The sequence below is a fragment of the Triturus cristatus genome, chromosome 3_2 (assembly GCF_964204655.1).
Source record: "Triturus cristatus chromosome 3_2, aTriCri1.1, whole genome shotgun sequence".
Lineage (NCBI taxonomy): Eukaryota > Metazoa > Chordata > Amphibia > Caudata > Salamandridae > Triturus > Triturus cristatus.
Window position 1 is genome coordinate 603,072,935 of NC_140584.1, and position 17,106 is coordinate 603,090,040.

The 17,106-nt window shown below is 42.1% G+C and overlaps 1 protein-coding gene across 8 annotated transcripts in view; it reads left to right on the forward strand.

Annotated features, from left to right (window-relative positions):
* The window catches only part of ADGRB2 (adhesion G protein-coupled receptor B2), a 1,096,893-nt gene that overhangs the window by 629,982 nt on the left and 449,805 nt on the right, over nucleotides 1-17,106 (forward strand). For all 8 annotated transcript variants that reach the window (XM_085648478.1, XM_085648471.1, XM_085648472.1 and 5 more), the window contains one exon: nucleotides 6,057-6,221. In XM_085648478.1, the coding sequence (XP_085504604.1) occupies nucleotides 6,057-6,221 (165 nt within the window). The remainder of the gene's footprint in view (nucleotides 1-6,056; nucleotides 6,222-17,106) is intronic.

Genomic DNA, 17,106 nt, shown 5'->3' on the forward strand with positions numbered 1-17,106 from the left:
TTGAAAATTCAAATCTCTGGTTCCCTACATTGGATTTTTGTTGTTTTGGTGTCATTTTAAAGATAAAAATATTTCCTATCTTTATAAATTGGTGTTGTATTTTTCTTATGTGCTGTGTCTTGATTATTTACTGAAATAGTGTTTTTAAATGCTTTACATACCTGTCTTTTGAAGCTAAGCCTGTCTGCTCGCAGCCACGTTACCAAGGGTTGAGCATAGGAATAATTTTCTAAGACCTATACTGAGCCTTTACTGTGTTAGTGGCCTTTTTGCTAGTGGCAGACCTACATTTGCCCCTACCAATAACCCACTTTCCAACACACGTGTTTTCTCCCGTTTTCTTCTCGATTTCCAATCGGAGACTTTGCCTGGTTTCAGCAGTATTTTCTAGGTTTAATATTCATGAGCCACTATGTTTTCACGCTTGTTGTAATCTAAATGGGGTCTGGATTTACTTTGCACTCAAAATGTGGATTTTGAAGTCATGAATGTGCTCACTTTATTTTGTTGCCATTTTCCATGAACTTGGTCACTGGTAACCCTGTAATGATACAATAACTAGAAGGTCTTTCAGACCTTCACTTGTGTTTTTTACAGTGGTGTAAGAGAGGCTGTTGGGACAGAAATGTCCTGGTCAAGGTTTGCAGTCATGTTTCCCTGCAATTAGTGTCTTACTGCAAATATCTGGTTTGCTGTTTTCATTATTTTGGCCCAGCCTCACTCTAATCAAGTGTGTGCATAGCCCTTGTCCTGTTGCTTGACATGAGTGAGGTCTTGAACGTGTCCTTTAACCTGGAGAGGTGACCTTATTTTCCATAGTTGTTATCAGACAGTTTTACCTGTGTCACTGGAACAGAGGCCTTCTGGCCAACTTGTCTAAAATTCATCTTCTCTCCATTGCTCCAGATCCTAGTGCTAACAGCCAAAGTGAATGTAGTGCTTGTTAGTTATGTAGCGTGTATGGTACATGCATTGTGTTGTGTGAGTGAGCCAGTTTAATGGAAGCATGTGGGATGCATTTTGAAAGCTCCCGGACTGTTCTGTACACAAGATTGAAATTGCAGTATATAGTGCTTACTACCCCTGAAGAGGTGTACAAGCGCTTTCCGGAGGGCAGCACATCCCTTGTCAGTGGTTATTGTTAGTTACAGGGATTAGTCATGTGTGCTCAAGAAAGCCATTCAATACATTCACTTTGGTTTCTTCGTGGTAGGTTAAATTAATAGGAGCTGGGGGATCATTAGTGGTGCTGGGCAGGATGAATGTTAGTTTGTGCAGATAGCTGGAGGGGTTATTACATGCTCCAGAGGAGATACAGTATCTTAGTTTGCAGGGGCATGACTTTCAATGAAGGAAAGCTGATCGTGTTTGAAATGAGTTGTGGGCTTTAGGTTAGGTTTACAGGCACTGTCTTTTTAGCGGTTACTTGGACTGCACTGAGAGACATTGATTGTTATATCTGTTGGTATAATATTTTGCATGTCTTGCTGCCAAAATCACCGCTTTGTAAAAGCGCTAAGATGAAGGGCGCTACAGTAAGCAGTAAATGATTTTATGTTTAGAAGAAATGTGAGTTAAAAAAACTTTCAAAAACAGATTTGAAGGTGACTCAGAAGGTTATGCCCAGAGAGAGAGGGTACATAGAAAGGATGAGAGGGAAGAAAAGGGACATTTGATAGAAAAGAGGAATGGCAACAATAAGACCTTTTGAGTTAATATCAGTTTTAATGCTGTACTCTAGAAATCGAGAGGCAGCGTTTTATGACAGCACACGATTGTAAGAGCCAATGTTGAGGGTTTGCTGCTAACATTCTGAATTTGGCGACCAAGACACTGAATTGGGGACTCCGTTAGCAATGTAATTAGGCCTTTTACTGAGTGGGGCTGCTGATTATTCTTCATGTAGCACTGCTGTTTGGTAGATGATGTGGCTGAATGTTTTAACTACAGTCTCTTTTTTAAAGGTGAAAAGAAAACCAGCCTTTTGTTTCTTGCCTGATCACAGATCATTGTGGGCGTTGATAGCCAGGAGCAGAAAGCTCACTCCTCTTTGTGTCTTTTTTCTGGGTACTTCAGACCGCAGGCTACCCAGTCGGGAGGAGCAATCCTCTACACAGATACTCTGCCTGCAGAGTAGCATGGAAAGGACACTTGAAAGAAGAACCACCTCAAACCACCTCTGAAAGTGCATTTAATGGACTGCTGTGATTCTATAAAGGTGGGAGCCACTTACCATTATGTTGCTCCAGTTCCAAGTGCCCTTTGACCAAGGAAGGAGTGCTCTGCAGAGTACTCGGAGGACTGCTGTGCAACCAGTACAGTAGGTATTCCCAGTAGTGATAGTCCATCATCTAAAGCCTTGTCTAGCTGAAAAAAAACAGTTCCTCTGACCTGAATCACCTAGAAGCCAACCTGCCTGCTGAACAAGATAAGGGACCTGTCAACCCAGCAAAATGTGTGCTTGTGTAACAAGATCCAGAAGCAGTTTGACCCCTGGTGGTGTGTGGATCCAGCAGACAGTGCCTAATTTAAGCCAGTTGGGCCCAAAAGCACTCATTTTTGGAGACCGGCACTTCTCTGTACGAACATTTTCAGCGAGCAAGAGGTAGAAAATATGGAAGCGGGAAAGAAGGAGGAAGAGAAAGACGGAAACCCCAACACAAAAGCGAGAAAGCAGAAACCTGCAAGACTGCGATAAAAGGGCAAGGATGTCTGGTAGTGGATTAAAGATGCATGTTTTGACATTTAATAGCACCAGCTGTGGGCTTCTGAGCATCGCTTTGGGCTCGGCACTCATACTTTTACAAATTAAGCACCGCCTATAGATGAAGGAAAACTGTAAAGAGCGATCTCTGTGCACTGAGGATCGTGGGCAACTTCTCTTCATGCTAGCGGATTGAAATCGGAATAACGGACAGCAGTTGGTGTTGCTGTAGACAAGAATTGAGCCTGAGGAGAATTGTGCTACACTGAGTAATGTGCACGAGGTAGACCAGGTCTCCGCCATCAATAACTGTCCCAAAGGTGGATTGTGCCACCATGACCAAAAACTGCCCCCAAGGAAAACCTTGCCTTTGCTGCCCTCCTGCCATTGTGACCTCCTGACCCTTAATGACCTATATGCTGCACCTTCACCAGAGACCCAGAAGCAGGTTCACTGACCGAATGACACCTCCACTTGTCCTGATGTCCAGCATCCATTTATGAGGTTGGTGTCCTCCATTGTTCTACTGTGTTCCTCCTCCAGATTGCAGGCAATACCTCTCCGGCAGGTCCCCACTGGCCACCTGGAAAGAGAGACTGTGCTGAAAGGGAGAGTCTTTGATTAATTGAGCACTATGGCCTGAGCAAATGGGATAATCTTCCCCTGAGACTTAATACCTGCTCCAGAGAAACTCTAAACCTCGGGGAAACCTCTTCCTAGAAATATCAAAGGATGGGGGCCATTGTGAAAGGTGGCAACGTGGGCAGAATCCAAGGTGCAATAGCCCTGTTGTTCTGTGGAGTATTACATTTTACGTGTGTAAATAAATTGCTTTTTTTTATTAAAGTAAATGATTAGATCAAACGTTCCGTTATTGTGCTGCTGAGTGATTGTAGATTTGTGAACTTGCGTTAAAGTCAATCTTATTCAATATGTTTTTGATAAATATGTTTTCAATTATTACAATAACAATATAAAGTAATTGCCTTTAATTTATTATTAAATATATTTAAATGTAACATTTATTTTTACTAGAAATCCAAGTATTAAAGTTTATATTCTTGAATTTTAATTTATACCTCTAAACCTTAAAAAAAACGTCATTTCCCCTATAGAATACCCATACCCAAACCGAAAATATCCGTTCTACCCCTGGACAATGCTCATTCCTGAACTCTCATAACCCTTTCTTACCCCTAGACATTACTCTTCCCCGAACACTACAACCCTCCTTAGTCCCCTTGTAAACTGCCCATCCATAACCCTTAATAAAGATTACTACTCCCATACACTACCCATCTCTGATCTACAAAACCCCGTACTACCCATATACACAACCCTTCACTCAACCCTGACAAATGACCACCCGATACACAACCCATCTTTTGTCCCTAAAAACCCTTATTGTTCGGTTAGACTAAACATCTCGAATCCCGAAAAACTCCTCACTACCCCTATAAACTACTCATCCCTGAACTTTAAGAATTTTGCTACCCCTAAAAGAACGTTTAAAAACAAATATGACCAAATATTAATTAATATTGTTATTATTAATTTTAAATTATATTACTTATAAAGAAATGATTATCATTGCTTACATTCAATTACATTAATTTAAATCACTTTTGTAATTTTAAGATACTTAGGTGCACACGCATCAAAATAGGCAATTCTTTCATTGCGATTTTCAAAGAATTGCAATTAAAGAAATCCCAATTGTCTATGCATGTAGGAATCGCAAAAAATATTGTGATTCCTAAACATTCCTTAATTGTGACACGCAAATTGCGTGTTGCATTTAAGAAATTACTACCCATTCATTCCTATGGGCCTGCGCAATTTGCGAGTACCAAATAGGTGCTTGCAAATTGCGCATGCAATTTCAAGGGTGTAAGGGTGCCAAAAGGACACCCTGTTGCACCCCTGAAATTGCCATGTGACCACATGTTGCACACACACATGCCCCTAAGACGTGTGTGTGTGTGTGTAACATGTAACTTTAAAAAATGCACTTTAGTGCATTTTTTAAAGTTTTCACAAATTACCGCCCAGTTTCATTTGACGGTAATTTGCGACCCCTAATAGCGAAATCACTATTTTAATTTGCATCATGCATGGCATTGAAGGAATCACAATTTGCAATTCCTTAAATGCAATCGCAATTTAAGTAGTCGCAAATGTGATTACTTAAATTGCGATTTTTGTATTTGGGTTGATGTATCCTAAATGCAAAAATACTGGTCGCAAAGGGGCATATTCATAGAATTTGCCCTTTTGCGACTAGTTTTTTCATTGTTGCATGGGGCCCTTATATCAATAAAAAATTAATTATCTGCACACTAAAGGCCTGCAGAGTAAAATACTGGAAACTTACCTGCAACGTAACCCTCAGTATAGCTCTCATGATGTAATGGCAGCACACCTTATGCTCGTTGATGAAACAGCATGGTATTGGTTTGATTTTGACCCTACTGTGGCTCACACTCAGAGGACTGAAGAGACCACAAATTACCGATAAGTAAATCAATCCTCGTTAAATTTCTGCACAGTAGTGAACAGCTACACTAAATAAGATCACTAATCCCAAGTACATGACAGGAGTGGGAGAAGACAGCAAAAATTCTCAGCACTGTTCCTCCAGCTAAAAATGTAAGATGAAGTTCTTATTACGGGAAGAATAAGTAAAGAGTGTGATAGCAAGCTGCAGTAAAACGGTGTGTCCTCATCACTCCCGACATACGTATATTTACATTTCGAAGTCTAATGCGATTATATGCTCCAGGTCAGTGTTTTCGTGGTGACGCTGGATCCGCGTTATTCCTGAATGCATCTTTCTGTATACAGTGCACACAAACTTGGAGATTCACAATTAGGTACTTTGAGCCTGTTGAGTGCCAACTTGGGGCTTGTTCTGATCTTGCACTTGTTCACAGCTAAATTATATGATGCTGATCCTTTTCAAAACAAACACTAGGTCAGGAGCGGTCAAGTGAAAGAGCGATGTCATGATCTAATGTCGATTCTGGTAGAGCAAATTATCCATCAAAACTAGATTTCATATATCTCATGAAAAGGAAATTTGAAAAAAATATTTACAAAGGAGAACTTGGTTTAAGGATTGTGTGTTCATCAGCCACCAATTCATTAACACTGCATTCCACTGCAGATGTGCAAACCCTTTTACCTACATATAGTCATATTGAACTTGGGTCCCTTATCCTTTAATGTTCCTTACTTCGGTGTGTGCCTTACCCCTGACATCTTCATATTCTTGTTGGCAGAACCGTTAACAGTGTGCTTGTTCTGTTTTCTTTGTGGGTTGATACACTGAGTGTGTTTCTTTTCTTTTTAGCTGATGGCAAGTGGGGTCCATGGAACCAGTGGAGCCTATGTTCAAAAACGTGTGATGCGGGTTGGCAGAGGCGTTTCAGAATGTGCAAAGGAACTGGTGTGCAAGGCTATCCGTGTGAGGGTTCGGGAGAGGAGGTCCAAACATGCAATGAGAAAAAGTGCCCAGGTACCAATCGATGCTGAAAATAAGTTTAAAAAAAAATTGGGAATAGAGAGTTCTGCGTTCCATTACAAAAGAAAGGTTCCACCAACAAGAATGAAGTCCATTGATATCATTTCCAACATTTCAGAGAAAATAATCATTGGTTGTTTACATTCTCCATTTCTTATCGTTGCCTCATATATTCTCTGCAGGACGAAGGCCATGGTGCTGCACTGCTGCCAAGCCTTTGCCAGTGTTAGTGGGCCCCTTTGTACCATTCATCTTCTCATGATCTCCATCCTGTTGTAAGTGTTTTCATCTTCATCACAAACACAATTGACTCATCTTCTGACATTGGTTCTCCTTTGGAGTCTATTTTAAACAATTTGGTATTTTAAGCTTGACTTGCGCACGTTGCATTCTCCCATCTTTTGGCATATACATCTGCATTCAAGAGCCTGCTACATTTTTAGCCTTCTCTATCTTTTCTATAATCTTTTTTCGTGTCCTTTTTTATTTTGTTTTATCTAATTTAATTTTTTTGCATAAAATTCTTTAATTTCCTGGGGGCGGCCAGTGCTTCATTTGTAAAGCGGGAAAAAAGCGGTGGCAAAGATTTCTTCAGAAGCCCACGACTGTGACTGTCATTGCCGAATGTCAGTGTTTACTAACACCAAGACTGTCTAGTTGTGATTCCACCTCATGCCTCTTTCATTTACCACAGTGAACTCACTGCCTTTCTTCTCAATGTTGAACTTTCTTTTCCATCCCTCTTTTCTGCCTATCTCCTTCTTGTTCTGGGTTAATAATGAAAAATAAGTGCTGGTCCCCAAAAATAGTGCTGGTGGGTCCCACCTGCAACCATTGGTTCAAATTAAGCACTGCCTATGGCTTCTCATCCTAATATCATTGTGTATTCAAACCCATCCTGCACGCTATTTTTTTTCTTTCTTTATAGCTCTTTCTCCATTTCCCTTAACCTCGCTTTCCATTCCATCCTGTACATTGGGTTATGTTGATCTCTATTTTTTCTTTCATTGGTCTCTCCCGAATTAGCAATTTATTCATATCGTGTATGTACTTGTGCTATTGTTTACCATTCTTCAACATTGTAGCTTTCACAGTGTTGCATGATATTTCCTTAATTCTCCATTATGGTATCTTATTTATGTGTGTATGGTGGAATAGCTCTGCCCATGTTTGGGATAAAAAAAAAGTTTAAATTGTGAAAAAATGTCGACCTTCAGTCAATATTCTTTTAAATCACTCGTTGAGAACTAAACTTTTATAGTGTACGAAATTGCATATTAATTCCCGATCAAAAAAGCAAAAAATGTGACCTGGTGTAGAAATGCACCATCTGTTTAACACATACTTTTGAAAGTGTCGCTTTAATGCTTCAGCGATGCCCACTCTCCACTGTTTGTTAAGGTGGTTATTTTTCCACTTTGTAGTGTAAATAAGATTAACAACATTGGCCTCTAGCTGTTTCGTATTTATGTATAAAATGTGTTCCAGTTGAATATTAATATTTTTTAATTTCATTCAACATTTGTTTAATCTATGTACCTGATTCGGATACTTTTTTTGATTTACAGTTTATCTTTGGTTCCTTTGTATAATTATGTGTTTTTCCAGCAAAATTATTTATCTGACAAGATTTCCTGTTATGGGGGAGTCGTTTAGAGACATTTCCTTTTTATTTCTCGCCTGACTATCGCGTAAGCGATCGCACAGCGAGACTTTTGTAGGGGCTTCAGAAAATGCTCCCAAAGGCTTCCCAGGCGGATCGGGTGGTGGTTACGCACACAACCACGCGCATTCCATTTGCCACCAGCTACTTCCTGCGCGTGCGCTGCCTCACGCATTCAGAGAGATTTAGTAAGGGGCACAAGACCTTAGGAATGTGGTTTATGGCCAGTGCATGTGAAGCATTCAAGCGCGAAGCTGGCATCTGGCATCGGACTTGAAAGCTGCAGACTGTGTCCGCCAGCGCGCACTCAGCCTCACTTCCTGCATCCCCTCTTACAACAATGAACTTTCGTTATAACTCACACCCCATATGCTCGTTCCCTCCCACCCTTCCTTTGATGTCCGCTTTTCTTGTTGTTTACAAACCACGCCACACACTGCTGCACGCCACACACTGCTGCAAGCCACACACTGCTGCACGCCGCACACTGCTGCACGCTGCACACAACCACACGCCACACACTGCTGTGCACACTGCTGCATTACACACTGCTGCATTACACACTGCTGCACGCCGCACACTGCTGCACGCTGCACACTGCTGCACGCCTCACACTGCTACACGAAACACTGCTGCACGCCTCACACTGCTGCACGCCACACACTGCTGCACGCCACACACTGCTGCACGCCTCACACTGCTGCAAGCCTCACACTGCTGCACTCCTCACACTGCTGCACTCCTCACACTGCTGCATGCCGCACACTGCTGCACACCTCACACTGCTGCACGCTGCACACTGCTGCACGCCACACACTGCTGCACGCCGCACACTGCTACATGCCACACACTGCTGCACGCCACACACTGATGCACGCCACACACTGATGCATGCCGCTGCACGCCACACACTGCTGCACACCACACACTGCTGCACGCCGCACACTGCTGCACGCCACACACTGCTGCATGCCGCACACTGTTGCACGCCGCACACTGCTACACGAAACACTGCTGCACGCCACACACTGCTGCACGCCACACACTGCTGCACACCACACAGCGGAAAGCCACACACTGCTGCACGCCACACACTGCTGCACACCACACACTGCTGCACGCCGCACACTGCTGCACGGCACACACTGCTGCACGCCGCACACTGCTGCACGCCACACACTGCTGCACACTGCTGCATTACTCACTGCTGCATGCAGCACAACACTGCTGCACGCTGCACACTGCGGCACGCCTCACACTGCTGCACGCCGCACACTGCTGTACACCGCTGCACGCCACACAGTGCTGCATGCCTCACACTGCTACACGAAACACTGCTGCACGCCGCACACTGCTGCACTCCGCACACTGCTGCACGCCACACACTGCTGCACGCCGCACACTGCTGCACGCCGCACACTGCTGCACGCCGCACACTGCTGCACGCCTCACACTGCTGCATGCCACACACTGCTGCATGCCGCACACTGCTGCACGCCGCACACTGCTGCACTCCACACACTGCTTTTATGCGAGTTTATGCTACTGACATTGTAAATGGCAATGCCTTTTATTTGTTTTAAAAGCAAAACAAAAATAAAAGGCATTGTAATTTTACAATGCCAATAGCTCAAACTCTTATAAATGCGAGACCTATTGCATTGCAAATGCTTGTTGCTGGCGTATTTCCAGGAAAGATTGTTCTTGCTCTTGAAATCTCTCCTATTGTGGAAGGAATTTCCAAGGAAAAGATGTACAGCCATTGCTGGGCTTTATTAGGTCTTTGGAACTCCTCTGCACTGAATGAAGCTAACTAGGAAAACAGACCGGTCGAATTTACCCTTCCCCCTTCGTTGCTGCCGTCCCTTTAAACTCCTCAACTCATCTTCTATCATTTCTGCACAGTCGTTGCAGCTGTGGCTGCTGTTAGCATGTTGACGTTGAGGGTTTCTCAAGATCCTAATTGCTTCGACTTAAAGAGTTCTTTGAGTTTGCAAATTCCTCACTGTTAAGGGGTCAAAGTTATGGTTCCTCACCACTGGCAGTTACTCAGTGTTAACAGTCCCTCAATGACCAAAGTTCTTCATCTTACAAGCACCAATTTAATATCTGACAGAGCTCCAAAAGCAGATAAACCTCTCTGATTTGTGTGTTCACTCTATAGTACCACTTCATTGAGGTGGTCAAGTGGGCCTCAGTATTTCAGCACTAGTGGAATTTTGAACTTATCTGTACTCTATGGTCAAACCATTTCAACATTCAACATTCCCTCCTCCACCACCAGCTCTTGGATGCAGACTTCATCTAGGGCACTCTCAATCACACTGAATGGATTCTGAGGCCATGGTGCATTAATGTGCAAACTTTAAGCTCCATGTTGATCTCCTTCTCAGAGCGGCATCTGGGCCTTTTGAGATTTGTACCTATAATTCTGAACTCTACATGTAATTTATTTTGTTATAATTCCCAAACTGGGTTCTTTCTAGTGTCATGCATTGCTTCTTTGAAGGAACTCTCTTAAGCTCTCTCCTTCAAGGGTTAGAGCTTCCTTTGAAGTTGTTATGGTCTAAATTACTCTCTACCCAAAGAAGAAGGTAGTGTATGTTTTAAGGAGTTGACCTGACTTCTTATTTGGTGTTTTTTCTTAGCTCATACTTCAGACTAGACACTATGTTCTGGGTAAGGTATACTATCTTTTGCATATAAGCATGTTTTCCTCTTTTACTCTGCCGTTAAGACATTTGCTAGAAAGTATTTACTATCTTGTTTACATGAGGTTGCATCTGTTGTGTTTGACTAAACTCTGTCTTTATTCAGACAAAGAAAGAGAGATATGTAGATTTCAAAATGTTATAAGAGTGCTGAGTTTTCTACCAGCGATGAAGGCCCTAAAAAGCTGGGCAATGTCATGGTGTCCTGCTTCCATTAGTAGATTGGGTACCGGGATAGCTGTCACTGTCCCAGGGCTTCTTTACCCTTAAAAAAAAGAATGAAATAGACCTAGGACCTCAAACAGCTGTTTTAGCACACTATTGACAAATACCAGCAGGACAGGGGGCAGCAAGTAGCTGTCTCGGGCCTCCCAGGCCCTCATGTTTTTTAGCAACATTAGGGCAGCTGTTAGCCCCTGTGGTTGGGTTCACCCATGCTCTTCAGCAATACGGGGCTGGGAAAAATACCCACCCTTGGCAGAGCAGGGGGTAAGGAGGTCACGAGCCCCTACTTTGGGCATAAAGTGGGGAAACTAATCGCCCCTAACCCACTCAGGTCCGGCAAGTTAATATCTGCAGTGTTTACTGCAAATTATGTATGTTCTCTATTTCTGAAATGTGCTGTTTGCAGTTAGGGTCTGCAAAGTAAAATTCCGCAAAACAATCAAAGTTTATTTGAGGCCTGCTTTAGTAGTCTGTGTTTTACATATAATAGTAAGTGGCGAAAGAAAGGATGAATACTTTTAAAGTGGCACTTTTCGAACAGGGCATCGCATTGCTTTATAAGTGGTTCCAAAAGATGAAAGTGGCATTTACAGCCTTCTTAGCCGATTTGCGCTACGTTTTTGTTTAGGAAAATTAAAGGCTGGAACCATATACTGGAAAGCATATTATGGGGCTGCATTAATTTAGATTAGATTTAGTATTTGAGAGGAGGTATCTGGTATGAGCACCCACCCCATTTAAAAACACCATGTGCTTTAAATAGTAGCTGCATTTCTTAACATCTGAGTGGTAGAATACACACCAATGTGTGGACACGAATTACAATGGATTTCACAAAGCTCAAAGGCAAAGTTTAGGTGTGTGGTCCTGGTGCGTGTTCTGTCCAAAACACACTTGTATACATTTTTTTATCAATTTTTAATCATTTGCTTCTTCCTTTCATATTTGTTTCAGCACTTCTTCAGAAACGTAGTAGTTCCAGAATACAAATACACAAGAAATGCCAATCCAGGCTTATTTCTGCGGCATGTGGCCATTCACCAGTAACCATGATGGTACAAACCCAGTGCACTTCTGTTAATCGATGGTTCACCGATTGGGCTGGTCGTTATCGGCCAGTCAGTATGTCGGAGGCAAATCAAATCCTTCTTAGACATCGAAGTTAATCAGTTTTACTCTGAGGTTACTTCAGGGTATCAGACGTGGGGCCAGATGTACGACCCTAAATTGCATGCGCAAACGGGTTTGCGACCCATTTGCGCATGCCAAAATTCACAGGGCCATGTACAATTCATAAATAGTGAGTCACAATTTATTTGTGACTCGCTATTTAGGAATTGCGATTCGCTATTAGGAAGGGGTGTTGCCTTTCTAATAGCGACCCCAAAGCCATGTATGAATGTTTTGCGACCGCAAACACTCGCAAATGACCACCCTATTTAAGAGGGTGGCAATGTACTCGCAAAAGGGAAGGGGTCACCAGGGGACCCCTTCCCCTTTGCAAATGCAGGGGGAAATATTTTTAGGGGAAGGCAGTGGTCCCAGGGACCACTGCCTGCCCTTAAAAAGTGAAACGAAAAAGTTTCCTTTTTAAAAAAAAAATGCATCCCGTTTTCCTTTAAGGAAAATGGGCTGCATGTAAAAAAAAAACCTGCCTTATTGAAAAGCAGTCCCAAACATGGTGGTCTGCTGAGCCCAGCAGGCCACCATCCCTGGGAGGGCCAGCCATTCCCAATGGGGCCGCAAATTGCGAGTGGCTCATTAATATTCATGAGTCTCGCGTTTTGTGACCCCATTGGGAATCGCTAACAGTGTCTGAGACACTGTTGTGTATTGTGATTTGCGGCTTGCAAATTGCGACTTGCAATTTGTCGCAATTTGCAAGTCGCAAATCATAATGGTCGTACATCTGGCCCTAACTGTTACATTGCTTATTTCACAGAACGTTGTTCGAGATATTGGTGTTGCAGAAGTCGTGCGCGTCTTGTATACGATTTGGTTATGACATTGTTGCATTGGCTTTTCATGCTACAGTGGATTCACTTTGTACCATGTTTATACTGTGAGTTCATAGTTTATGTTTGACAGTTTTCTCTGGTTTGGATACAAAAAATATTATAAAATAAAATAAACGTACCTTAATGCTTCCGCTGCCGTCTCCCGCACATCGGATCTTCCTGCTTCTGGCTCTGGGCACAGGCTCCCAGCCTGCCCTGCAGCCAATCCTGAAGCTGCTCTCACATGAGAACAGCTTCGTGATTGACCTGCGCATCGCCAACGTGCGCTCCCAGACAGTCTGGGAGCCTGTGCATGCTCTTTCCAGTCCCAGCAATGCAGCTGAGGCTGGAGAGAGCTTCACTGCGCATGAGGGGTTTTGGTGGCCTGAGACAGCCGGCCTAACTCCTCATGCGCAGTGAAAGGAGTGCCCATCACTCCTCCACCAGCAGTGTCATCCCCTGGGCCCGCCCCCAAGACTCGTCAGAGTCCTTAGGGCATGTCCAGGGGAATAAAATAAAACAATAATAAAACAGGTTTAAAACCCGTTTTATTGTCGTTTTCTGTACTGGAGGTGGCAGGGGGGGTGGCACTAGTGGAGCAGAATAAGCCTGGATTGGCAATTCTTGTGCATTTGTATACTGGTATCGCTGCGTGCCTGAAGAAGTATTGAAGCGAATATGGAAAAAAGAAGCAATTGATTAAAAATTTAAAAAAAATATTAAACAGGACTAAGACTTGATTTCTGACCCATGTCTCCTAGTTGTGCATCCTGGGTCTGGATCACCTCTGGGCGCCTGCTAGCAAAAGGATGCTTTCATAAACCATGTTTTATTTGATTTAACGAAGATCAACCTTTTACACAGACAGTCTATCAAATCTATCAAATATCTGTTTCACCAGAGACAAATTGCTTTTACACATTGTGAATATCAACATACTACTATCTCGTTGGTGTCTATTTTAGAGAGCATTTAAAGTGTCTTTGGTGTTATGGAGATAACCAGTGTGGTACTTTGATATCATCTCTTTCCAATGTGTTGTACAATCTTGCTCCATCGATACATTTCAACCTATTAGGGCACAAATACTAACTGGACTGGACCATATGTGGCAATGTATACAATATATTCCTAGTAACATGTTCAGGCTACACAACTAAAAATTGGAATTGTCATCTCACCTTCTGTAACTAATGCCTCTCTTTTTGCTTTCAAATGAGGAAGAAACACTTGCTCCGAGATCGATTCTTCCATCCTCTTCCTCATCTTTTGATATGATTATACACTGGAGTACTCCAGCGTGTTGTTATTGATAAGGAAGTTTGGATGAGATGATCAAGTTGATTTTGTGTTTAAACTGACCAAACAAGTTCTTGTAACTATTCAAACTTTGTTGATACGAGGTTTGAATGACTCGCACCCTGCTTATAACCTTGAGTTGTCTTAATTATAGCTCCTGTACTTTCATGTTATGTAAGACCCATGAAGTGTCTTATTTAGTTTCTTACCTTGTGCATGGACTCTGATATCTAGACTTGATGTGGAATTGATAGCACTGCTGTTGTTTTTATGGTTTTCATTATTTTTTTGAGGTAACAAAGAGTAGCGCAGGGTCACTTTCTTTCTGAATCTCACTCCATTAAAACCCGAGTCCCACATGGATGTATCTTCTCTCTCTTTAATGTTCACCTGCACCTTCTGATGAGTGTGGATCAGTTTTTGAATGTAAATTTAACACATAAGTTTATGGCACCCAGATTATTTTCAGACTAAGTATTTCCACATCGGATACATTACTCAATGAGTGAGTAAGGTTACATTCGGATGAATCAAAACTAGCTTAAATTTAACACTGACAAGACTGATTGCACAGTGGCTCCACTTTTTATTTTAAGTGCCATGAAACCTGAGGATGAAAGTTGTGCTCTATAAGATTCACTTAACATTAACATTAGACATGACATGGAGATGTCAGAGGAGGCAGTCAAAGAGGAATATTATGAGAAAGATATGCATTGAGGAGTGATTCCTGAGCAAATTATATAATCCCAATGGTGAACTGCCGTATGCACTGCCAAAAATACTCCACTCCAGAATAGTTGGAGTAGGCTTGTGCAAACTTTTAGAAAGAGACATTACCTGAAAAGACTTGTAGTTGTATCATGAATGTTAAGAATCTGAAATTTTTGATTTTTGTTTCAAATCTTCAAATGTGTTTAATGCTGACACCCAACCTAAGTAGAATCAGCTCTTGATTTTCCTTAGAGGTCATCCCACATTGACTCTTGAGGCCACTAAGTCATCAAGGCACAAGTCCTTCAACCATGCAGTTTTTTCTAGGTTTCTTCAGATAACGGCAAATTCAAGTTCTAAGGCCTAGGGAATGAAAGCAAATATATTGCCTCTCTCTCTGTATCCCTTCCCCAAAAAAATGTTTTAAAAGACTGAAGATAAGGCTCTACAGCAAAAGGGTTAGTATTAGGTGTATCTTGTCTTAAAAAATAATCCCAGCAGTAGTGTGCTCCTTGAACAGCTCTTGGGATGCTCTCACTGATTGCAAAGACTATGCTCTATGTTTCCATTTCCATGTCGATCAGTGTCTCAGGCCCCTCCACGCCAAGTCATACTTTTTCTATGACCATACAGCTGTTCAGACTCATGAAAGGGTGGCAAGAATATTCAAGTCTCTTCTTCGGAAGGAGGAAACAAAGAAGAGGACTTTTCCACCTACTCGATTAGGAGCAACTTTCACTAGTAAAACCACTAAAAAACTGTACTTGGGCCACTTCTGGGCCACTATTAAACACAATCTCTGGCTGGTTCTACAGAACACATTTATATAGGCCAGGACCACAGGCAGTTTCTTCTCCTCACTACTCGGTATAACACATTATTGATCCTGAACATCAGCCTTTGTTCTAAATGGAGCCCTGTGTGAGTTTGCAAAATGGATTCCCTCATGGGCGCCATGCTGCACTTCATCATCAAAGTACTTTATTTCAGTAAAGTGACCATAAAAGTGCAAATGCAATAAATAGATTATAATACATAAAACTGGCACAACGATGTGTAATCATTTTGATAAACAATAAACAATCAGTTGAGCCTAGGTGAGTCCCCTTGGGCAGCAAATGCCACTATTTACATAAACCTCCATAGAAATCTAAAATTAGGCTAACAAGGGGTCCGCCATGTTGAACACCCCGGCCGCACCAATCTAAAAATAATTATACTTCTGTTGTGGCCCATACATAATACCCGGAACCTAATATTAAATAATTAAACATCACATAACATAGACATCAAGATAGATATTAAAAAAGGACGAAAATAAGATCAGATAACATCAATCTGGACTGTTAATACTGAATTTGTAGGAAACTTTCCCCTTACATGAATACCAACAGTAACAATTAAAAATTCCGAGCTCTTAAACCTATCATTTGTATTGTCCAAACCCTGGAGGAAGCTTGAGACTGCAAAGACTATTGACTCTTTCGAATCACTTTTCAATATTCCCAATGCCTCTCAGTAGTGTCTTACACCTTCCAACTTGCATAGTGCAATTATCCATTTTTTACGGAAAGTAGAGTATTTGGGACAAAAAAATAGGAAGTCCTCCCCTGTTTCCTTTATCAAGGGACAAAAGGGGCAAGTGTCTGAACCACACTCTATTTTACGCCCTCTCATAGTAAAGGATCTTAACAGGTAGGGTACCAGTTCTAAACTGGATATACAGGAGTTTATCCCCAGAGTGATAGATCTTGTCCATATAGATTTCAAATCCAAGCAAACATTTCTGAAGCAGGAAGTGTCCTGTTAGGGACCCCTCCCTGTGCTGAGCCCATGATGTAGTCAACGCCCGTTCCCAGTAGGTTTTATTTAAAATCTGCATAACCCCTTTGATAACTTATTCGGGAGTGTTGCACAAACCTCCCAGATTAAGCAGTTCAAACTGCTTTTTAACATAATTCAACCATGGGGTACAGACGAGTTTATCCCAGTTAATCAAGTCCCGAAATGACTCTCTGTAAGGAGTTAGTCCTGTAGAGGACCATACCCACAACCAAAATAACAGTGGATTCATGAGAGATGCCAAACGGATGCGTTTAAGAGCTAGATCAAATCTCATTGAAACTAGTGGTATGTTTTGTGACAAATTAAAAAGAACTCTGATAAATGTATTTTCCTTAATAGTTAATAGGTATGCATCAGTGTAGCTCCAGGTCTCTGCCCCATAAAAGGCAGCCAACACTGTAGTGGCTCTGTAGATTTTTGATGCC